At 42.9% G+C, this 25,117-nt stretch overlaps 1 protein-coding gene across 2 annotated transcripts in view; it reads left to right on the top strand.

Moving 5' to 3' along the window:
• Positions 1-25,117, top strand: part of Znf475 (zinc finger protein 475) — a 48,160-nt gene that overhangs the window by 13,730 nt on the left and 9,313 nt on the right. The window contains exon 2 of one of the 2 annotated variants that reach the window (XM_059246340.1): positions 10,602-11,832. In XM_059246340.1, coding sequence (XP_059102323.1) covers positions 10,807-11,832 — 1,026 coding nt within the window. In that variant the 5' untranslated portion in view covers positions 10,602-10,806. Of the gene's footprint in view, positions 1-10,601; positions 11,833-18,677; positions 18,812-25,117 lie in introns of those variants that run through there. The other variant, XM_059246341.1, reaches the window with a different exon arrangement.

A 25,117-nucleotide genomic window follows, 5' to 3' on the forward strand; every position in this document is an offset into this window, starting at 1 on the left:
ACAATGTTCTGTATTTGTTTGCCTGTGATTTTGGAGTGAATTTTATTGTAGCTCATTCGAGACAACCAGCTGGGTATGACACCAAGGCCCAGCCCGTGTGACGGAGTTTCCCACTGAGTTGTCACCTTTGGAGATGAGCTTGCTTACAGTTCCATGATTTAAATTCTAGACCTAAGTGTGGACAAGACTAATGGAATGGCCTTTTGGCAGAAGGCTGCTGTGTCCACAAAACTGATTTCAGTTTTTTGGAGATGGTTTCATTTCTTATTATGAGTTGCAAGTTACCATAAAAACAATGGCTTAAAAAGCACAAATTCATTATATGACAGTTCTATGTCAGAGGTCTAGCCAGGGGCCTCCATGGGCACAAGCTGAGATGTTAAAAGGTCACTTGCTTTTTCAAAACTCTCAAGATAGTTTTGAAAATCCACTCTCCCCAGATTCCAGAGGCGCCCCACATGTCTTGGCTTGATTGGTTCTTCCTCTATCTTTAAAGTCGGCAAATGTTTGTTGAGTTTTTTTCATACTTCAAATTCCTTCTCTCTCTGCAGCTTGGGACAGGCAAAGCTTTTCACGTTTGTGACTAGAAGGAGCCCATCACTCCCAATATACAACAATCTGCTTTCTATAAACTACAACTGAGTTAACATTTAAGTAAGACATTTCTACTTAGGGACTTGTTAATACCACTTTTATCTTCCAGTCACATTATGACAACTCTAGAGTCAACCACTGGGTGCCTAGTTCTTTATTCATTTCCTAATTCTGCCCTTATTGTATTGGCTTGTCCTAAATGTAAAGACAGATAGTGCTTAAAAGTGATGTGGGATGGCATGGCATGCAATGTAGAGAAGGAGCCAGCTGAAAACGCAAACAAATACCTCAGCCTTTGTCATCTTCTCTGAAACTGAAAACACACACACATATTTTCCTTCTCCGCTACAAGGAAGAGGAGCAAGACAGCAGATACTCTGACATCCAGGGTGTTTGATAGTAATTCGACATCGAGTGGCAGGAAGCTTTCAGTACATTGTAAGCCACAGGATATCTAAGCCATAAGCTATGGGGTTTTTAAATAAAAAGCTGTCACCACATTTCATGCTTTGCCTGGGCTCGCGGGACACAGAGAGGAAGCAAGTTCCTCACAGACAGCAGGAGACAAATTTTGGTGGTTTTTCACCAGCAGAAGACGTCTTGTGTAAGTTTTCCCGAGAAGGGAAAAGATGTGGTGCCGACGATTCGGAGTCATTGATGAGTTCTAACCATAAGGTCTGTGACAGAGTGTCTTCACAAGATTCGGTGACATCAAACAGAATGACAATAGGTTTGGGGTGACATTTTTGTGTTGGGAGGTCCTGGTACCATGGCGATAAAAGCCCACAGTGAGAAGCAGTGTTTAGCTTGGAGGCATAAGTAAACTATCAAGTCTCCAGACTCACTCCCCGTCAGTGAGCAAATCAGAAAATAGAGCCTCATTCGTTGATTGACAACAATAGAAACAGCCTTCCCACAGGTCCTGGTCAGCTTTTTCCTTCCTGCCCAGGGACTCTGCTCAGATACAGCTCTGGGTAAAGAGAGCATTATTAACAGTGTTGAGGGCTATAATGAATGCTCTTAATGATCAGTTTAAGAGTTAGCCAGGCTCCGGGAGACTCTGACCTCCTGGAGGTAGATAGAACTAAGGCACAATGCCGGGTCTGTTATTAGGTCAGTGGGGGATATGGTTAGGAAGGTCTCCCTGGGACGCAGTGACAGCCATCTGTCTTTGCCAATCTGTCCTAGCCAAGGGCAGCCGTACGCATTGTGGTTGTTTAACACACTAGGGCAGTGACTATATTTCAAATATTGTTACCCTTGGCTTGGCAGCCTATGCCAAAAGTATTGCACTAAGTGATAATGAGTCAAGTGAGTTACAACAGTAGAACTTTGTCAGGCATCTCATGTGCTGAGGCTAGTAACACATGCATTGATTCAAAATTCTCCTAAAATTTGAATACTGAAACCTGAGTATTTTCCTTAATCTTTGATGGTAATCAATTTTAGATCTCATTCTAGCTTGAGAATGAATTATAGTTCTGTTCTTCCACATGTCTGGTTTAATTTATACTCACTTCTTGACAAAATAGCTTGGCAGAAGAAAAAGTTGACCAAATTCTTCAGTCCTCTCTAATGACAGATTTGCAAGTCCTGAAAATCCTACAACTGCTTTTATTGTTGGTAGATGATTTGATTCTTAAACTGACTAGTTCTTTAGAAAGAAGAATAGCATCCCATAGAAAGAAAAACGTTGAGTGGTAAAGCAAGGTCCATTGGCTTACATAGAACAGCTCAAATTGAATGGATTGATAATTAAATGTGCAAATGACTTCAAAGTATTCAGATGACCCCATGAAACACTTGTTTTCCTGTTATTGTCCTCCCCTTCTATTGCCCTTCTTGTGGGTTTTCTAAATACCAGGTCCTTGTCCCTTTCTTTTTGGAATTACATGTCATCGTTCTGACCCTTCAATAACTTATAAACATTCCTCCTGATGTCACTGAGTCTTCTCAGATCTTCCCCTCATTCCTCAAAGCATGCATTTCATCTTCAGCCCACTTTCGCTGGCAAGATTCCCTCCTAAAATCTTTAAACAATAAGTATGTTGTGACTTTAGTATCTCACAGAAAAGATATCTTCAACTGGATCCTCAGTTTCTAAAGAGCTGGAATTTGCAAATTCTTGAAGTGGTTTTCAAATATCCAGTTCAGAAGAAGACTGTGGGAAAGGGTCAGTTTCAAGTGAGGTTCACAAGCAAACTTACAGACTCAAATGGCCCTAGGGTGAAGCCTGCACTATAAATTAGTGAAGTGAGCTGGTTGAGAAACTTTGGCAGAGTCCAGCTGCCATCTGACCTGTGGCTTTCCTTGTGTTTTAGCTTAGATTGGTTGTATGACAGGAATGAAGGCTCTCCAGGCTAAATCTTCCACTATGTCCAGTAAATGCAAATAACCATTCACGGGACATCTCTAAATTCAAATATAGTGGCAATTAATTCATTGTTAACACTTTGAATGCTACAAAGAATACATACATGTGGGCCACATTTGGCCTCTGAGCCAATACTTGGAATAGAATTATCTGAAATATGAGAAAACACAGTATGTGAATGTGCTGGTTAGTTTGAGGTTGTTGTTATTGTCAATTTGACACAAGCTATAGTTAGCTGAGAAGAAGAAACCTCAATTTAGAAAATGCCTCCATCAGACAGTCCTGTGGAACATTTTCTGGATTGATGATTGATGTGAAAGAGCCCACCTCCCCACTTATGGGAGGTGCCACCCTGGGGCAGATGGCCCTGGGTTGTATAAGAAAACAAGCTGAGGAAGTGATGGGGAGAAAGCCCAAAGCAGGATGTCTCTGGGGGATCTGTTTCAGTTCCTGCCTTCAGGTTCCTGTTTCCAGGTCCATGCCTTGAGTTTCTACCCTGACTTCCCTTGATGATGGTAGACTGTAATCTGTAAGCCAAGTAAACTCTCTCCAAGTGCTTTTGGTCAGTGTTTTGTCGAAGCAACAGGAAGCAGACTAGGTCAGTGACGTTCCTTTGATTATTCCTTGCTAGCCTGAATCCTCCTACTCCAACCTCTTCTTCTCTTCCATTTCTCTTTCCTCGTCCTTTGGATTTCTACACGTTACAGGCCTCTGGTGTGATTATATTGGTGGTTTCCATAGTCATTTCTCTGCTGCTCCACATAACAGTGTGACAGTTACATGGCCATACCTGTGTAGCATTCATGACGGTGTACCCGGTGATTTGGATACTCAATATAGAGTGAAAAGTACAGGTTGGATCTAATACTAGCTTCCACGGGGTGACATTATGAACCTTAACAACATAAAATGTCCATGCAGAAGGCTCTACTTAGAGGCATAAAATGTCCATTTCTGTCCATTCCCTGTAGCTTTTCTAATACCACAGACTATTGTGTCCACACCTAGCAGTTAGAGGGAATGAAAGTAAAAGAACTTTTGGGTTGAATGTCTTTATACTGAAGAAAAAAATGAGGAAAGGGATTTTTTTTTTAATTAACCCTTCAAATCCAAATTGGAAATGCCCATATTCCCTCAAAGCCATGCCTCTGACTACATGGCTTTTTTTTTTTTTAAAGCATTCCTATGCTTACCTATGAAATACCATTCTTTCAAGCCATACAGCCCCCAGGTCCCAGCTGTTCTCATGGGACCTGTTGTCAGTTCATATGAGATTTACTGAGGACCACAGACACCAATCTCCCTAGTTCTTCCAGGAAGAGTACTAGTCACCCAGTTCCCATCAGCCTTTCTGGTAATCTGAGTGGGGTGGCTTTACTCTGATTTCTCTTCATAGCAGTAATGGCCTTATGACTGGATGATCAGCAGGTAGAGAGTCATACAAAACTGAAGAAACAATAGCTATGCCTAAAATGACAGGTTTCTCCTTATGACGTAGTTTAATTAGTGACAAGAACGAGAAGTGACATTTTCTAGCTCATAACGTCATTTTCTTAAAGTTACAAGATCACATTTTTGTTGTTCTGAGTGAGTTTTATTGTTGAGGTAAGCACCTTAATTTCTAACAAGTTATGAAAGGATTCCTTTGCTTATTGCAGTAGTAAAATAATGTGTAGCCCGAATGGCGTGGATTTTTTTTAAAATTACTTATTCTGTTTGTAACCATCAGGAAACAAAAACCATATAAGTTATTTGAACAGAGGGAATTTATTCAAAGTGCTGTTAACTAGGAATGAAGCTGTTACCTAAGCAACCAACCGTAAAAATGAACAATGGAGAAAGGAGGTGACAATTCCATTCCCAAGATTGGAAGATGATAGGAAGACACCTCATTTGCAAAAACTTAGACACTAAGAAGAGGCATCTGAAGAGACAAGAACCAGATCTTCCTGGAAGAAGAGCCAACTGGCTGCAGATAATGTCCAGTGGAGGTCAGTGGGTCTTCCCAAGTGTTATAAGGACAAAAGGGGATTCCTCTGCTGCTGCAGAGCAGAAGTGAGTTGCAACGTAAGAAAGAGTTGCTGGAGTGATGTTCACGGCCATCGTAAGCAGACATGAAGCCATCAACAAAGAGCGTGTTGGCTCTTCCTGCTCCAGCCTGATGTTCTCCTTCCATTGGCACCACTTCAGAGCACAGCATGGAGCCCCCAAGGCAGTACAGTCTCAGGGAGAGCGCTTCAGGAAGCATAGTAGAGAAGGAGATTGGGAGGGTCGATCCTAAGTCAAAAACGGGCTCAGTTCTTTAAGAAGCTCGTGGAAAAAAGTAAGCTTTTGTTTTCTTGAAGAAGAATGTCATTACATTTTTTTTCTAAAAATATCTCTAGGAAATGAAGTATGAATAACTTATAAGAACCATCGGTTGAGATTTATAGTTTTGAGTATTTCACATCTGATTTTCAGGATGAAAATTACATATTTTAGTAAGTCAGCTTTGCTCTGAACATATATCCCTTAAATTATCTTATTTGAAAAGATTTTGAAATTTGAAAGATCATAACTAGAACTTATTCTAAGTAGTATTTTTTATTATTCAAAAATTTCATACATGTATACTGGTATCTTGATAATATCCACCTGGAATCTACCTCTCCAATTCCCCATGGACTCTCAAACACATCTCCCTTACAACTTCATGTTGTCCTCCTCCTCATCTTCATAATTATTGTTAGTTTCGCCCTCCAAGTCCAGTTAGAACTGGCCATGTGCACATGGATGTGAGATTATCCACTAGAGCATGGGCAGCCTACCATGAGTTACACTTCTAAAGAAAAGTTACTCTTCTTCCCTCAACTGCCAATAGCCTCACAGCTCAGGTGGGACCTCAGTGGTCTCTCCCTCCTCCATGCTGGAATTTTTATCTGGCTTGGTCTTGTGCAGGTAACCACGGCTGCTGTGAGTTACATACACAACAGCCATGTCATGTCCAAGGACAGCACTTCACAGCTCTCCTCCCCAATCTCCAATTCTTACATTCTTTCTGCTTCCTCTTCCACAGTGTTCTGTGAGCCTTGGTGGGGAAGGGGGCAGGTTGATACAGATCTTCCATCTATGGTTACACACTTCTAGTCATTTATACAATGAGAATTCATTTTGTGCTGTAGCAAAGGCCATTATTTAATGACTAGGATATCTCAGTTACTATTATGTTTTCATGTTTAAGTGACCTCTAAAATATACAAATAGACATTTGTCTCATGTGAATAAATTTTAAGGAAGGTACCCTAGCGTTCAGTAGTGGGTTTTACACTTAACAGAGACCTGAGTTCATTCAAGTCTGTGCCCGGTCATGCCAAGTGTTACATGGATATAAACTGTTCCAAGATGACTGCTGGGGTTCCAGACACTATATGTATGTTCTTAACTGATGCGCCTATAATCCTAGCACTTGGCAGATGGAGGCAAGAGATCATGAGTTTACACCCAGTCTGCAATAAATGCTCAGAGCCTGTCTCAAAAGAAAAAAATCTCAAGTCCCATCAATATGTCCACTAGCTACAAAAGAACTCATAGACTTTTAGCTGAAAAACATGCCCAGCTAAAAATTAGGGCTGTATTAGCCAGGGGAGTTGGGCAGCATGGCTTTTGGTAAGTAACAAACTACCTCTGCCAGACTCTGGGAGAGATATTACCTCATTTGCCACAAGCCTCAGTGTAAGTGAGGATATTTGCTCTTTTTGAAAAGCACGACTTCCCAGGTAAGAAAGTGCAGAGGGTATATTAGGAGACAGTACTCGCATGAGAAGCTAGAGTGAATGGAGGTTACTGAACAGGGTAAAAGAAAGACACAAAAACCAAACCTTATTTGCCTTTGGATTGTGGCCATTCAGGACGAGCTTCAGCTTTTTTCTTATATTGTTGTCCATTTGAAGAATTTGAGTTCTAAACTTACAGAAAAGAAAAGGCTATCTCACATGCTAATTATGTTTATTTTAAAGGATTAAGGTAGTTTTAAAAGACTTGATCGTACTTTTGGTTGCATCCAGTAATTTTTTTGTTGTTGTTGTTTTAAGGAAACACTATTTAAAAGCAAAATGGGCTCTGGATTCCCCCAATAATTACACTCAAATTTGTGTTTGTTTCTCCCTTCTCATGAACCCTAAAGGGAGTGGAAAAGGACATAATCTTGATAAAATGTGAGCCCTCCAAGGTGCCCCTTAAATGTTCACTTTGCAAACATGGCTAAAATTCAAGCATGTCTCTACAGATGCTTGGGGTAAAGCTGGCTGGCTTTACAAAGCGCTTCACTTTATGTACTAGCAACATTGTTTTATGATGTGTCTGAGTTACAGGACGGTTTTTTTTACGTGAATTAAAAATAAGTATTGAGTGTTTCTAGCACGTTTGCCTTAATAACCAACTTACAGGGCAAGATAACCAACCATCCATGCCCTGGCACACTGCCGTAGCAGCCTCAGCAGCAGGGACGTTATCCACTGCTCCCTGGCTCCCTCAAAGTTCACTCACTTCTAGGTACCTCATCTCTTTTACTCTCATACCTTGTGGTGAGAAATGTCTGTAGAAGAGGGACGCAGCGGAGGATTAAAACGGGAATCTTAGGACACTTCATTCCCCTTGGTGCAGAGACTGTGTTCATAGCCCACTCATGTTCCTGTGCTTTAAGGACAGCGGCAAAGCAGCTGCAGGCTGAACACCCTCTGGCCTCACTGAGTAGTCTTCACGATCACCCTGAGTCTCTTGTAAAGAGAGACTGAACAGGTCATTCCTCGCACGCCTCTACCTGGCACTCAACCCCTCCCGGGCCCAGTTATATAGATGAGCCTGAAAAGGTTGGTAGGTTGAGAGAAAGGGTGTGTTGCGCCTCACCACAAGAAACTTCTAGCAAACCCTATTTAGAGCAAAATTGAATGACCCCTTCTCGTAGGGAACATCCTTGTCTTTGGGAGCGCTTGTCTCCCTATGCTGTTTTTTCCATCTGTGCGCTGTCCGCCCACCTCTCTTTGCTTCTCCGAAAGGGAACAGCGAGGCTGGAGAGAGCTTAGTCGACTGCCCAGGAGGCATATGAATAGTGTATTAAAACAGGGCTGGAAACTAACGGGAAGAAGCTCCGTGGAATGCAGGCCGAATGGATAATGGAAAGAGCTGCACGCAGGAGCCAGCGAGAACTGGAATTGAACTCCAGTTCCGTCATTTAGAAACTCTCTTGGACACCGTACATGTCTTCTCTGAGTTGCAGTTTGTTTATAAAACTGAATAATAATATCTGCCTCATCATCATGTCAGAATTAACGGAGTGATGTACATGAAAATGAGCGCAGAGGTTGGCCCACAGCTGGCGCTCAATAAATCTTAGTCTCTTACCCTCGAGAGAAAGGGGGTAGCGTTGTTGGGGTAGGTCACAGGGCTTTCTCAGTATTAAATTGACTCTCTCTCTCTCTCTCTCTCTCTCTCTCTCTCTCTCTCTCTCTCCCTCCCTCCCTCCCTCCCTCCCTCCCTCCCTCCCTCCCTCCCTCTGTGTGGGTGTGTGTATGCACATGTGGGTAGGGAGGAAGAGGGTCACAGGCGGAGACAGACAGCTGGAGAAGCAGTTTAAAAGAAGAGAGCCCATTTTATTGCATTGACTTCCCTAATATCTTTCACTCCTTCTACTGTCTGTAACTTCCTGGTATCAGGGAAAAAAATGGATAACTGGGTCAGAGTAGCCAGTAGCTCTGGGTATTTTACCCACATGCTGATAAAAGGTAGTGAGATCTCTGCACCGTGCTCCCCACGTCCCCTATCCCACGTCCCCACGCTCCCCCTGTTCCCTAGCCCCACTGTCTTTTCTTAGGGTACTGAGCCAGTGCTCCGCTTTCCTGAGTTTCATTTTCTGTGCCGGGCCGCTCTGCTTGCAGCCAACACATTCTTTGGCTGCCACGTGTCAACACTGCTGTCTCAGGGACTGTCAGAATGAAGAATCGTTTCATTCTCTGTGCCAGACCTGAGCTGATCTTCTAAACGACGAAGCTTCGGGCCTCTCTTGGCACCCGAACACAGGAACCCGGCTCGGATCTCACAGTTCTTTTCATCCATTGTAACCCTCGTAACTGGGTTTTTCATATTCTGCGTCTAAGCTCCTGTGTTCGCTGACAGTGGTGAGGCCCCAGGTCAGGTGCTTCTCTGGGACCTAAGTGGATGCTCTCAGGCTCCAACCCTGACTCAGTGACCCAGGAAATGAGACCTGGAGATTTCTGAAAACAACCTTCCCGTGACCCAAAGGATATGAATGAGGCCCTGAGATTTCTGAAAACCTCCTTCCTTAGAATTAGGTTGTTAACCCACAGTAAAATTTACTCATAATGTTCCCCAAGGGAAAAAAAAATCCTTCTGCTTCTGCCCATAATGAGATCTCATTACCCTATCAGCCTTTCCTTCTAGTTTGTTTGAGAAAACCAGAGACCATGTTTTTCTTTCTGTCTTTACAAAACCTGGTTGGTAAGCATACATCTATAAAAACAAAATAAATAGGACATGTAATAAAAGATCATCAAGCAATGCCCAAACATCTTAGTTCCAGGGAAAATAAGCAGCTACCAAATCTGGGTTCTTTGCTTCAAATCCATAAATATTCAAGAAGCCTTGAATGCTACATATCTCAGTGCACACTGTCACCTCCAATACTTGACACATTTCAACAAAAATTTGTTTCACGTGTTAAATAGTAAAAAAGAAAAAAAAACATTGTTTTTAAAGAACAGTGTGAGCGTCACCTCAAATATTGGACACATCCCAACAAAATTTGTTTCACTTTTAAATAGTGCTAAAAACAAGGGTTTTTTGTTTGTTTGTTTTTAAGAAACAGTCTGAGGAACCTGCTGTTGTCACAATTGTCAGAGGGATCTAGGATACTGAAGGGTCGGGACTCTCTGAAGGAGGGGGTTTGTGGGATTGGGAAGGTTTTCCACAGGGTCTGCTGATTCCTTTCATCTTTGTAGTTTTCTGTTTTCTCCTCTGTGACTATGCCATCCTGGACTCCGCCTCTTGGCATTGTGTCATCCATGTCTATGGGAGATCATTTTCAGCCGCCTTTGTGCATAATTTTGCTCTGATAATTTCAGTTCCCTGCAATCTGTAAACGAATTATTCCATTCGAGTGGACGTTTCTTGAATATTTCTAATGTATAGGTTACTAAGCTAGTCAAAGAGACTACATGGCCAATTAAAAAATACTGCCTTTTATCAGTTTATGATCTAAGGTGTATGTGTGTGTGAATGTGTGTGTGTGAGAGAGAGAGAGAGAGAGAATGTGTGTGTGTGTGTGAGAGAGGGAGAGAGAGAATGTGTGTGTGTGTGAGAGTGTGTATGAGAGAGAGAAAGAGTGTGTGTGTGTGTGTGTGTGAGAGAGAGAGTGAGAGTGTGTGTGTGTGTGTGTGTGAGAGAGAGAGAGAGAGAGAATGTGTGTGTGTGAGAGAGAGAGTGTGTATGAGAGAGAGAAAGAGAGTGTGTGTGTGTGTGTGTGTGTGTGTGTGAGAGAGAGAGAGAGAGAGAGAGAGAGAGAGAGAGAGAGAGAGAGAGAGAGAGAGAGAGAGAGAGTCTGTGTAGTAACTTCTTGATTTATGTTCCCCACTCCTTACAGGTCTTGGAGACATCTGCGGCTTAATGGGGACTTTCCAACATTCCAGACTGCTGTCCTACAATGAAGCTCTGAGTCACTGACCCAAGTACTGGCAACAATGTGGACACCCAGGACAGCCAGCGTCAGGCACCATCAGTGTAAGCCGCAGCCCAGAGCTAGCGTGGCCTGAAACTCCAGCAAGCGCTAGAGAAAGCCTCCCGTGTTCATGGAAAGAGGAAAGGAAAGGATTCCCAGCCAATCACAACGACCTTTCTGCGGTTCCAAGGAGCCCACCTTCCTTATCCATCAGGCTGTCCTGCCTGGAGATTCCCACTCGACCCTTCTGCCAGAAATACAGTGTGGAGGTCTCACTGAAAACAGAAAGACCAACACTCAGAAAAGGAGACCTGGAACAGTGATACTATCAAAACGCCCAAGTAGAACTATGTCAGGAAGCCAGCCTAGCCCTCCTGTGATCCCACCACGCAGACCGGGGTTCCGGATATGCTACATCTGTGGCCGAGAGTTTGGGTCCCAATCACTTGCCATTCATGAACCCCAGTGCCTGGAGAAGTGGCGCATTGAGAACAGCAAACTGCCCAAGCACTTGAGGAGGCCAGAACCCTCCAAACAACAGCCCATCGGTGGCAGTGGCTCCTACAGCCTTCAGGCAGCCAACGAGGAGGCATTTCAGAGCGCACAGGCTCAGCTGCTCCCCTGTGGCTACTGTGGCCGCACATTCTTGCCAGATCGTCTCCAGGTTCACCAGAGAAGCTGCAAACCAAAGGGTGAGAATCCCAAAACACCAGCTACGGATGGTCCTGATGTTCCTAGTGGTCTCAAGAAAGCTTCCAGCGGCATCCCAGCCCGACCAAGGACTCTCATCTGTTACATTTGTGGTAGGGAATTTGGCACACTGTCCCTTCCTATCCATGAGCCCAAATGCTTGGAAAAGTGGAAGACTGAGAATGACCGGCTCCCTAGAGAGCTGCGTAGGCCACTGCCCCAGAAGCCCCAACCTCTTCCAACTGGACAGCCTAGCCAAGAAGGGGCCAGTGTAGCTGCGCTTGTGCCTTGCCCAAACTGTGGCCGGACCTTTGCCCCAGACCGCCTACCTGTACACCAGAGAAGTTGTAAATCTCAACCCAATGGGCAAAAAATTCCAGATTCGAACTTAGAAAGGAAAAGTGGCCCAAATGTACCCATCAATTCCAAGCAACAAAGGAACGTGGCAGCAGGAAGTGAGGACAAGGTAACTGATGTGGTATAGGATAAAGTAGGTGGACTGGGGACATAACGAATCTTCAAAGGGATGAGAGAATTGTTCCCAGAGCCAGCCACCTCAGCCCCAAGGATGGTGTCTCTCAAAGCCTTACTTGTGTCTCAAGGCAGTCTGTCCAAGTGGATCTCCTTTTGAACTCCAGGGGCTGTGTCTTTTTTGGCAAAGCAGACCTAACAACAACACACTTGCCTGGTTGGTTCATAATCCTCTCCAGTCCTACAGCCTAAAAGAGATGGACTTTTTTTTTTCTTCTCTGATCCCTCATCCCAATAATCCCCGGGAGAGACTGTTACTTAAAATGAGTCATTAATGCTGTGTCTACATTACAGAGATATAATTCCCATTCCAACAGCCAATGTTTATTGCTGGTTTATTTTAGTCATCTACCTTAGGAATTCAGCTTTGGCAACGTTGGGTTATGCTGAGTTTATCTTACTAAAATAGAATCTGTGTCAAAAACCCCAAATGACTTTAGCAATAACAAAACACTGGGGTACTTGCTAGGGTCTATGTGTTCTGCAGATGCAGTATGATTTCATTTAAGTCATACCTGATTATAGGTGTGTGTGTGTGTAGTGGGGGGGGGTGGGGGTTAACCCCAGCATGGATTCTGAAACAACTAGGTATGCAAGCAAGGTTCTGGGTAGAGCCCAGTCCTGTGTTTTTCTGTACCCTTTGTGGACACTGTTCATCGAATCGGGTCCCCCGACCTCAGTCATTCTAAACAAGCATGAACTCAGGTGTCATCAGCCTATAAGGAGAAAGTTGTTGACATTTTTCCTGGGGTGTTGCCATCAGGAGGATTGAGTGGGGATTCTTATGAAGGCGGCTAATTGAACAATAGAACTTGGTACATGCTCTTTGTTCTACTGTTAAACCAGGACACTGGCCTGTCACATCTTACATGTCAAACTGTAAGAAATAGGAGGTGGTCTTTTCTCAGGGCTGTTTGAATTCCAAGAATGCTCAGACCCCCTAATCACAGACTCTTGACAGCAGCCTTTAGCTAGATAATGTTTTTAAATGGAGCAGTTTAAGGAAACGAATGTTATTCAAACTGTTATTAAACTGGAGTGATAGGGGCACATCTTTTATTGTGATCTAGTTTCTCTTGGCTTTATTTTTTTATTGCTCTGAGGACTGTCTAGTCTTGTTCCTAGTTTCCATGACTAAAAAGCACAGACTTACTGGTTTTGAAGATTCCATGACAGTGATCCTAAAGCAGAGAAGTCAGACTAACATGCTGGACAGTTTTTCCAGTGACTATTGAAGAAAGAAAAAAAAAATCCAAACGGCTAGATTCTTGCCTGATGAAAACCCAAATGCTTAAGTGTGGCATGGGCTCCACGTTGGTCTCATAAGCCCGATCTGTTTTTCCCATCTTCTGCCTGTTGCTTTTCTTCCAATATGTGTGGGGTCTGGAGTCAGAGAGTAAAAGAATCTGTGTCTCGGGGCCACCAAGCAGCAACCCTCCCGGCATTCTGACTTAGAGCCTGCTTCTTGATTGCATGCATTTACTCGAACATTCTCATCATAGACCTAGAGCTAGGGAGGAGTGTGGTCGGCATTCTCGTGCTTATTGTCGTAACACATACTTCGTGCTCCAAGACTGGAGTCAACAGGCTGAGTACAACATGTTCTCCCAGTCACAGCTGCTAAGACAGACTGACCGGGCCAGCCCAGGGTGTCACAGAAAGACATCTTCCTCACCCTTCCAGTTCTCTGGAGGAGAAAATGTCAGCAGAAGCCAGTGGTGGCTTCTCTGTGATATCTGCATGTATGTGAGAGTCCAGGGAAGCCCCTGGAGGACTAGATGTTGTCAGTGTGCATCTAAGCCCTCAAAGGCCTATCCTTGCTGTGTGTCAGTAAAAAAGTGACACCCATCACTACTAGCTATCATATAAGGCCTCGGAAGACACTGAAAGGTCATCTAACCGAGGGTTCGTAGTCAGATTTAAATTAAGCTTGGGTTAATTAAAATGGAGCACATTTTAGACTTCACTAAAGCATAAGATTTTTTTGGAATTGATGGGTGTGATCTGTACCTTCAGACATTGTTTTCAAGATGCATTCAGAAGAAAACCTTTCTGCTTACTGTACCTTGCTTTCTTGATCCTATCTGTTGAAATTTTAGCTTCTTTATACCATTTACGACTTCATGCAATGAGTCCCTCATTTTTCATAGAGCGCTGACCTATACATTATTAGATTCTGGAGTTGTATCTGCCTGTAACCGCTGTCTTGTGGCTGACTGAAGTGTGTGTGCTTTGCTCTTTAGAACATGGATGCTTGCTTCGTCTCTTTCTCTTGTTGACTGGAGCAGTCTTACTTTGGAATTCTTGATCTGACTTTGGGTTAGCATCAGCCCCCTTGCCAGATATTCTAAAGGGGCTCAACCTGAATTCCAGAGAGGAAAAACAAGTTCACAATGGGAATAGAATTTGCTCCAAGTGGGTGACAGTGACTTTCGCTGGCCAAGTGCAGTGTTTCTCAGAACATTCCTCTACTGTAGACTGGTTCTGCCTTCCCTTGGGATGTAGCTGCTATTGTTTGCCTTCAATCAAAGAGAACAAAAATAAATGCCACCGAGAGATCTAAGATCTGCTGGGAGATCTGAGTGGTCATCTTGCTTTGTTCTTCTAGGAACTCAAATTCTCTTGCTACTTATGATCTGAAGTACAGAGCCAAATCTATACTCTTGGTGATCTCACAGAAAAAGTTATGAAGTGCTCTAGCAGTGTTTAAGGGGCATAAAACCCTAGTGTGGAATCACGTAAAAGTGTGACTGTCCTAGGGCCATCGTTGTCTGGCTCTGTGTTGTAACAACCAGCATTGTGGTACTTCCTTCCTCTGAAGAAAAGCTTGGATGAGATACACCTAGTTTAAAATTGTTATTAACTTCATATGAAGTTTTGATGCACAGTGTGGAAAGATACAGGTTATTGTTTTGATTTTTAATATTGTGTTTGATTAATCGAATATTCCGATACTCATTTTGTAAGTGATTTTTCTATTACAACTGCTAAAGACTATAATAGAGGCCATTGTTAGTCCTTATTTTAAAGTGGAATAAATGTGAACATTTTGGATCCTTTTAGAGGCTGATTGTTACAGTCTTTAGCTTCAGACCTGTTTCAGTTACTTGGAGCCCAGGATGATAGTTAAACACATAATTATAAACCCAAATACAGTCTTTGCCCAATGACCTTCACTAGGTAAGACTGGGGGGTTATTGTCTTAGAATTTTGCTGGTAACACATTAAATGTTCCTAAAACTCCTGCTTTATGTCGCAAAGCAGACATTATTTTTATTAAGGGACACTATCTTTTCTACAGAAGAATGTCTCTCTGAACGTGGCTCTGAGTACTTTTGGTATCCCCAGGGCTCAGGTTGCAACTGGAAGTTCCTCAGACATGCCACCAGCATCTGGTGCTGCCATCTGCTGTTTCCTTTGAAGGTCTTCTACACTATCAAATATGGGACTACCTTTCTCCTTAAAAAAAAAAAAAAATTATTATTTTTTAATTATATGTATGTGGATGGGTGTCTATGTGTACATATGTGTACCTGAGTGAATGTGCCCAAGGAAGCCAATAGTGTTCAACCCTCCCTGCAGCTGAAGTTACAGATAGTTGTCAGCCATCTCCTGTGGGTACAGGAATCTGAACGTGGGCCTCTGTGAGAGCAGTAAGTGCTGTTGACTGCTGAGCCGTTGCGCTGGCCACTGCTCCTCTTTTTTTTTTTATTTTTATGTGTGTGAGTGTTTTACTTTCATGCGTGTATGTGCACCGTATGCATACCTGGTTCCCTCAGGGGTCAAAAGAGAGGATCACATCCCCAGGAACTGAAGTTACGGACGGTTGTGAGCCCTCACGCAGGTGCTGGGAGTCAAGCCTCAGTTGTCTGCAAGAACAACAAATGACCTTAACCACTGAGCCATCTCTCCAGCTCCTCCAGTGCCTCTTTTTTTTTTTAACTTCCAAAATTTTGAGAAGGTACCATTATAATACAACCGCAAACTCATGTTATTTGGTACTATGGTCATATTAGATTTGGAGTTAGAGGTGCTGTTTTCCAGGGAAGTCTCTCATTCCTTGAAGGCAAACTATTGGATGGGACTGTCACAACAGGGAAGGCCGAGCAGATATTTATTGCCTCATTTTCATATCTGTGAATCGACATCTGTTAAATCAAAAAAATATGGCTGTTTAAGGACAGGAATGAAAAAAATACGAACTATTTTTATTCAGTATTTTTACTTAGTAGCATTTATCCATGCTACTATGACAACTGCCTGAAACAGAGTGATTTATGAAGAACATTCGAGTCTCACATTCTGCAGACAAGACAGTCCAAGATCAAGGTACCAGTAACACCATTGCCTAGGAGAGATGTTGTCTATGTCCAAGATGGCGCTGTATGCTGCTTCTCTAGAGTGAGCAATGCTTGTCTTCACAACAGAAAAACAATGGAAGGGCAAGGACTCATTTGCTTCAACTTTGAAGCCTTTTATAAAGGTGTTAATCTTATTCACAAAGGTGGAGTCCACACGGCTCAATCACCTCCCACAGACTGAACCTCAATATGTGTTCTACTGAGGATTACAGTTCAGCCTGACTTTTAGAAAGGACTCCATCACTCAAACTATTGGTTTTTGTGATCAGCACTTTGTATCTTTGTACGTACAATCTACTTCAAATTTTCTGGTGGGAAGTTTGAGGTTAAGCCATTGCCCAGAGTTAGGTAGCAGGTTCAAAAGTGGGTGCTAGAGTCGGTTCAAAATCTAAACCAGTACATCTTTTAATGTCTCTGTGAAAGAGCATAGGAATGATATAAGCAAGGACCCAGAGGCATGGTGGGACTCAGTGGGAGAGTAACTGTGGTTTGAATTCTAAGTATGGAAAGGTGGGAACATGGTTACCCTGCAAGGCCTGAGCATTGGGTAAGACAAAGAGGAAGGAAGTCTGCTGACTTACCCTTTATACTTTGGCCTGAGCACTAAGTACATACTCACTAAAAAACTATAGACCCAGCTCTTGGTCCTACAAGGAAATGATTGGAAATTTTAAAATACAATCATGTAGTATCAAATTTTGATAGAGCAGTGTGTTGTGGTAGGAGACAACATTTATGACCTTGGCTAGAGAAAACCTCATTAACCTAGCAGGTGCAGAGTGAGGGCAAGGCTGTAAAGGGAGATGAACTGCACTCTGACCTAACAGTGGAACTGAAGAGCCCACATGTGGCTGGCATCTAAGAGGGATGACGGAGCACAAGAAGAGGCTGTAGGGGTGGTATCAGGGCAGTGGTGATCCCTCAAGCTGCCCTCCACAGAGCAGGACACCAGTTTAGCTATATCAGGAATCCAGTGACTGGTTGCAGACTTGGAGATGAAATATGATGGGCAGATCTTGATGAGGACTGAAATGGGGAAGGATGAAGAAGGAGGCCAAGGAGAAGGCCCAGACCTTTAGCAGGAATACCAGCTTTAGTTGTGCCATTTTCTAGGAAGGAAAGGAAGGTTCTAGACAGCTAGGATCGGTGGTTTCATTCTGGAAATGCCAAATCAAAATGCTACTGAGATATTAAAGTGACTTGAGCTGGGCTATATGAGTTTGAGACTGAGAAGAGAGGTCAGAGCTTGGATGTCCATTTGTTGGTTATTAGCAAACACAGAAATCTGAGTGAGTATGGGATTAGAAAAACTGGAGAGATGGCCAGGAGAGATGGCTCATCAGTTTGGAGCATTTGTTGCTCCTGCATAAACAGAGCAGAGTTCAGTTTGTAAGATCCACATGGCAGCTCACAACCATCCATAGCTCCAGGGGATCTGATGCCCTCTTGGCCTCTGGGGGCACCAAGTACACACGCATATGCAGGCAAAACACCCATACACACAAAATAAAAAAATAAACAAATCTAAAAAAATTAAAAAGAAAGAAAAACAGACTGAAGCTGACCCCCCGGAAAGAGAGAATGAACATCCAAAGATATGACCAACCAGAAAAGCCTGGAGAGTGTGCTTGCTCTGGAAGGTGATCCAAAAAACTGTCAGCAGAGTAGGGACAACAGAAGGCATGAGGACAGAGGAAGTAGAATCAGGACTGAAAAACAATTGTTAATTTGGCCATATAAATTTAGCTATGAGCCTTGGAAAGAACATAGCCACTTGGTTAGAGTTGTAGAGTATGGGTGTGTCTTGAGACATTTAGCTCTTTGGCCTAAGAAAGAAACAGTGGATAGGTTAGAAGTAGAGGTTTCTTTAAACAACAGAAGCCTTGAGGCCAAATTCGAATGACCAAAATAATAATTCAGTGAAGGAGCAGACCGAGGTGACAGGAGAAGGTAAAGATGATTCAGAGGAAACAGGCACCAGGGTCTAGAATCACCAGTGTATAGAAAGAGGACTTCCTAGGAAGGATGCTTCCTTATTCCAGGAGGATGTTGAATGCAGAAAAAAAAATCAAGTTTACCCACCAGCAGTGGGAAGGTGGAGGGGGTGGTTACAAGCTGTTTATCTGTTTTCTCAGTTAAACATCAGGCCAGCTTAGCATACTATTAGACTGCAAGAAAGAGAGGAAAGGCCAGCTTTGAGAGCCCTCCTAGTGCTTGATCTCTTCGTGCCTTCTGCTAAACTGAGTTCCTGAAGTCCCTAAATCCAAGAGTGACATGGGACTTTTGGGAATTGGTAGATAGCACATTAAGTGGCCTGTGGCTCCCACACTTCATCATCTTCAGTGGCCTTAGCTCACCTGCTCAGCAGGTACTGATGTCACGCAAGCCAGCCCTACCTCATAAAGTGCCCTTTGATGATGCTGCCAGCTGAGCTACTTAATGAGCAACTCCACGTGACATTTTATCATCTTTCCTTGGGGCCAACCATGCCCGAATATCAGGGTGGCATCCTATCATCCCATGGCTCTCAGATGTACAAAGATCAACAATAAGGTAGTGGTCTTGGCTCTTTTCTACACTATTGCCTCTGAAGGCCAGCCCAAGTGAACCTGTGGATGGATGTGGAGTGTGTGAAATCTCTGGGTACTGGGAAGAGTTATACACTTTTAACAGCAAACTTACAATATAAGCTTCTCATATAAAATTTAAAGGATATCACCTACCTATACAAATGGTAATAACATATAACCTAATAAATAAGAAGTCTGCCTCAGACTGTACCGGAAGTTAGCACGACTCTTATAGAAAGTGATACCCTTCCGGGATTTTGTACCAGGACACCTGTATTTTGCTTGCTGTTTCTTTAAAAGGACAAATGCTAATCGTTTGTTACTTCTGTGAGAGGATAGGATCATATGTTCACAAGCTGCAGACAAATTTCTAAACCGTCTTATTAAATAAGAAACACAGAACCAAATACAGAGGTGCAAGCCATAGAGATCAGAGCAATAGCCGCTAACTAGCCTTAGCTCACCACCTTGCCGTAGCTTCCTCAGCTTCTTCCTGTCTAACCTGCACCTTCAATGCCTTCCTGTCCTGCCTTCTCATTGGTTCTAAGCCCAGCCAACTCACTTACTCATCACTGCCTGTCTATACAGACCTCCAGGTCTCTATGGTTGGTACTGGGATTAAAGGCATGTGTCAGCATGCTTGGCTGTCCTTGACCACACAGAGACTCTGCTTGCCATGTGATCAGATTAAGGGCTTGTGCTACCACCGCCTGACATCTGTTTATGGCTCGCTATGTCCTCTGATCTCCAGGCAAAATTTATTTATTAACATACAAATAAAATATCACATTTCAGCACAAATAAAATATCACCACAACAAGCCAAATGTTATTTAGTCATACCATCATTAAAACTATCTGATACCTATATTATTTAAAAGTGTATCTGTTTGGGGCTGTTGAGATGGCTCAGTGGGGAAAGATGCTTGTTGCCAAGCCTGGCAGCTGGAGTTGTATGTCTGAGACCCAATTGGTAAAAAGAGAATCAACTCCTGCAAGCTGACTTCTGACCTCCACATGCATAGATAGATATATATGATAAATAAGTAAATAAAACCCAATACATAAATGTTTGTAAAACAGTTAATCAATCTTAGGTCTTCATAAGCCTGATTCTTCCCCTTACCCCACTTCCTCGCTTCCAGCCCCAAATGCATATATCTATATTTCCTAGTAATATACACTAATGACTCTTTATGAGTTGGAGCATGATTCCTACAAATCCAAATCCCAGCACTGGCTCTAAATCCTTCTCCACAAGTTTTTAAAACCACATCAAATGTTGTTCAACATATCTTGGCTTGAGTCCTTGCTGAACAAGTGTGTCACTGATCAGGCACAAATCCTGCGTTATGATTGGGTAGAGAGCATCAAGAGAGATTTCCTTGAGTCTTCATCTCTTGATTGTCATTTCGGTTGCATAGCACTTCTCCTCCTCACCTCCTGTATCTTCTTATAGCGTTTGCCAGTATCATGTTGTCTTCTATAACACCCAAGTTGGCAAGGGCCCAATACAGGAATTCAATACGTTTCTAGTATTTATGTCCAGTTACCTGCCTCCAATGCCATGGCACCATCTTTAAAGTCTCCAGGGAACATACACATCCCAGGCTACCTTTAATCAGAGAATACAAAAGCATAAATCCATTGCTCCCAACTTCAAGATTGAGGAAAATAGGAATACTAGGAGAAACAAGGATAAGTCACCCCCATGATGGGAACATTTTAAAAGCAGCTTGCTTTTTAAAATTAGCATTATTTCTGGCCTATCTAACGAACAAGATAGCCTTTTAAACATGGAAATCACTTCTGAGCACACTCCTGAGCTGGGGACTTTTGCATCTAAACCATAGGCAACTTTGTCACAGAAAACAGCTTCCTGCCCTAAATGCAGGTGGCACCATCTACACTTTTCTTTGCTCCCACAGTGGTCACTGGATAAATTGATTGGCTGTCTTACCTGTGGGTTTCCCTCCATGCTTGCTTGATTTCATTCTGTGACTAGAAGCCAGCTGACCATGAGAGTGAGACCAGTTGTCCAACTGATGAGTTCAGAAACCAAATGCCCGGACATCCTCTACCAATGTTACGCTAAGAAATTCTTTTGGGGGCAAGGATTTGCTCAGAAAATCGATATCCTCTAAGGTATCAATGGCAGGGGCAGGGCAGGTTTATTTGAATCTCAAATAAGAAAAGAAAAAATAAAATGGAAAGTGTTTAACCAAGAAACTGTTCTTTGGCTAGGGAAATAGTTCAGGGGGCAAAGTACTTGCCCTGCAAACATGAAGACATAATTCAATATCCAAAACTCATATTTAAGGGAAAAAAAGCCATATGTAGTGATGCAGGTTTATGATCCCAATGTGGGGGAGACACAAACAGGTGAATCCCTGGAATTCAGTGACCAGCCAATCAGGTCAGGGTGAGAAACTTTCTGCACTACAATGACCAGGGGGAGATCATTGTAGTGATCAAGGGGAGATCATTGTAGTGATCAGGGGGAGATCACTGTAGTGATCAGGGGGAGAAACTTTCTGCACTACAATGGGAGAATAAAGTAAGTATCTTGAGAGGGAAACCCTGTGCCTCAGAGAAGGCTGCATTTTATAAAGAAGCAAATTCATTTACAGGAAAAGACAAAGATCAAGGCAGTCTCTGTTCCTCACAAAGCAACTGCACCCTCAGGCTGTCCTATCTATGGTCCAAGGGGAAGCAGGCTACATCTTGAGCTGGTATAAGAACTTGGCAGTGTTGCAGACGTGGTGTGTTGTGAAAGCAGAATGGGAACAGAGATGGGGACTTGGCTGGTGGCCCTCAAAGCCAATGGCTGACTTAGTGGCAAAGCATAGCATCCATTGACTACAGATAGTGGAATCAGGTAGACTTGATTTGGGATCCCAGATGCACAACCAAGTCATGGTTTTCAAGTGTGTTACTGAATTTGCTCCTTAATGTAGTAGTTCCTTGTGCCCAAGGATAGCTTCAAACCTTCCACCGCATTCTGCTGTGATGAGATTGTTTCATGTTATATTCAGAGTAGGCAACCCAGTGATTAGGACTGGTGGATGTACTAATTTATGGATATTGAGATATGTATTTAGAGGGCAGTTTGATACTAAGTCTACTTAGCAAAATAGTAATAGTGGGTTCACCCTTAGTACCTAGAGGTCCCTCTCCCGCCCTGCCCCCAAGCCATGGAATATTGGACAGATTTATACAACCAGGCACAAGTTTCCTCCTATGGAACAGGTATTAATTCAGTAACAAAGTGTTTGGTCACCCCCATAACATCATGCCACCATTGCACCCACAGATAATTTTAGGGGGCTGCTTGTTGCTTTGGTTTAGTTTTTTTTTTTTTTTTAATTTCACCACCAGAGATTCAGTCTTTTGAATTGGTGACTTTTAGGAGACTCCAGGTAAAAAGCAGGTTTCCTGGACAGGTAACAAAGCTTTCTTAGCCACTGACATGCTAAAGCAATAACTCATGTCCCAGAAATTAAACATGAGGGAAATTACTGTTACCAGAGAGAACAAGGAATGGGAAAATAGGCTGGTTCGGAGTCACCCTTCAAATGCTTTCAGGGTCATAAAAATTGGAAAGTCTGGAAAGATTCCTTGCCTGGAAACCAGTTCCCAAAATAATCAATCTGAGCTCACATATGTCCGTGGGCAGAGAAGTCAAGAAAACACTGTCTCTGCTCAGCAGCAGCCTCTCTCAGCTTGCCTTCCTCTGTTTCTTGAACAGTTTCATCTGTCATTAGCTAGGCACAGGCAAGTGGGGATCCGCCACCCTGATATTTACTCATAGATAGAGCTAGAGAATATTTCCCAAGTAAAGTGAGTTACGTGTGGTTATTTCCACTGCTTGGGACCAGTTCTTGGTTCTGTTCTCTGTACAGGGCCTGGCACACAGCAACAACAACCTCCAGAGCACCAGCATTCACACTGCACTTGAGTCACTGAGAGAAGCCCAGCCTTTCCTCCTTACGTTATGTCCTTCGATGAAGGTCTCATCTGAATCAGTCACAGCTGTGCCTCCAGCAGATGCCTCTGCTTTGTTTCTGCTCAGAATACATTGGCACCATCAATATTTAGAATACCATTGTCTTACTGGCTCTTGTGAAATTGAGAAATAGTTGATTAAACCCAGATAGTCACAGACTAGCTGGGCCTGTTACTAGCCACGCTCCATCTGAGACACAAAATACACACAGATATAGGGAGATAGTGCTTAACCCAGTTTTGGGACAGGGTAAGGATTGTGATGGCTGTCTCTTTCATGGTCATCCCTGTTTTGAATTTAAATGTTTAGACTTGTATCATTACAGATCAAAGATTACAACCATATGATTGGCTAATATTTGAAAGTAGGCATGTCTTTTGCTAGTTTGCTAGAAGTTGTAGTGTAGGCCAATGTTCTACTTCCCTTCTACGATACTTTTTCAATTTTGGATAATTTGGGTGGTTGTCTTTGACTTTTAAGTTAATGAATGGCCTCAAGTGAACACATAGAATAGGGCTATTTTGATACAGGGATGCTATGGTGCAATCCCCAGACAGGGATGGAAAAGTTCTCTGTTTTTAGGACTATTTCCAAATAACATATAAATCATGTTGGGGGTGGGGGAAAATCAGGTATTGCATTCAATTTAAATACAGACTTAGTAACAAGAGTATAATTCACACTGTGATGTGGTTTCTTTGGCACAAGCCTCACTAAAATAGTCTCCTTATAAAGAATTGACAAAATGCTTCAATGACAAGCAATAAATCTAGGCTTGGTAACAGAGCTTGGCAGGTAAAAGGTGCTTACTACCAAGCCTGACAACCTGAGTTCAATCCCTGGGACCCGCACGAGGGATGAAGAGAATCAACTCCCATAAGTTTTCATTTGACCTTCACATGTGCTGGCATGGCATATGCACACAGTACAGACTCACAACTCACAAGAGTATCACACACACACACACACACACACACACACACAGAGAGAGAGAGAGAGAGAGAGAGAGAGAGAGAGAGAGAGAGAGAGAGAGAGACCACCCCACACTAACAAACTAACTAATACAAAATTGTCAAGCTACATCTTTGAGTCTAGTTCTAACTATCCTGTAATAGTGCCCCCTGTCCTTTCACACTGTAAAAGTTCACTTTGGTGTCACTGTGAAGCTGATACAAGAATTTAACAGGTGCAGTGATTTTGCTCTTTACTAGAACTAATGACTTCCACTTTGAGTTTTCAATGCTTCTCTCATTGAGATTCTTGTAACGTTGCTCTTATTTTTTCCCTTCAGAACAATGTCTTCATCTTGTAGACCCTCTTGACAATTAAGCTGCACATTCACCATGGTTCCCTTTGCATTGAGCCATGCCGAGGCCATCGAGAGACGCTGGAAAGCACTCTTTCCAGATTCTCTGAAATGACTGTATTTATTCCCCTTCTATCAACGATTCTTTTAAGCTTTTCCACCACGCCAGTGTTTGTTTTCTTGGTCCTTATCTTTGCCCTCTTATCTTGGTAGTGCTATCAGAACTACTAATTTTCATTGTAAAAATTAACACATGGATGACAAGTTATATCTGCACTGATTGAGAGAGAAATCTGTAACTGTTCTCTTGCCTTCTGCATTAACCAGATTTGGCCTAAGCCATTGAAGACCGGGTGCTCTTGACAGAGGAAGCAAAAAAAAAAAAAGATGCTGCATGGAAAATAATATTAGAATTCCACCAGTGGCCAGTAAAGTGATTGAAAACATGTGAAAAGTTAGTGGATTCTGGTTTAAAAATACACATAATAGCTTTCCCTAAAGCATCTTTGTCTATTCAGCCTGAATTGTCTATATTGCTCCTGAAAGGACCAAAGCAGAACTGTAGTGAGCTGATAGACACACCTACGTAGCAAATATTTGCTTTAATGAACCGATAGACACACCTACTTGGCAAACATTTCTTATTCTCATGAAGTGTTTCACACCTGAAGAGTACTCATGCAGAACTAGAGATTGACTTTTGGAAAGGCAGTTCTATAAAAACTGTCTGAAATGTCGACAGGAAAACTAAATCTAATCCTTTTCTCTCTCCAGAGTTCAGACTTACAGCAGCTGGCTAGTCCTGGTAAGCTCCACATGGACAGGGCTTGCTGTCCTCCTAGGGATGACCTCCCCCGGCTCCTGTCCTGCTCTGTTATGCCATGGCATCCAATGCTGTCTGCCTTACACTGAGCAAGAGGGGGCACTCTGCTGGCTCTCTCAGGGTAGGATCGTCCCTTCCTGGCCATGCTCTCTAAT

This window comes from Peromyscus eremicus, chromosome 19 (genome assembly GCF_949786415.1).
Source record: "Peromyscus eremicus chromosome 19, PerEre_H2_v1, whole genome shotgun sequence".
NCBI lineage: Eukaryota > Metazoa > Chordata > Mammalia > Rodentia > Cricetidae > Peromyscus > Peromyscus eremicus.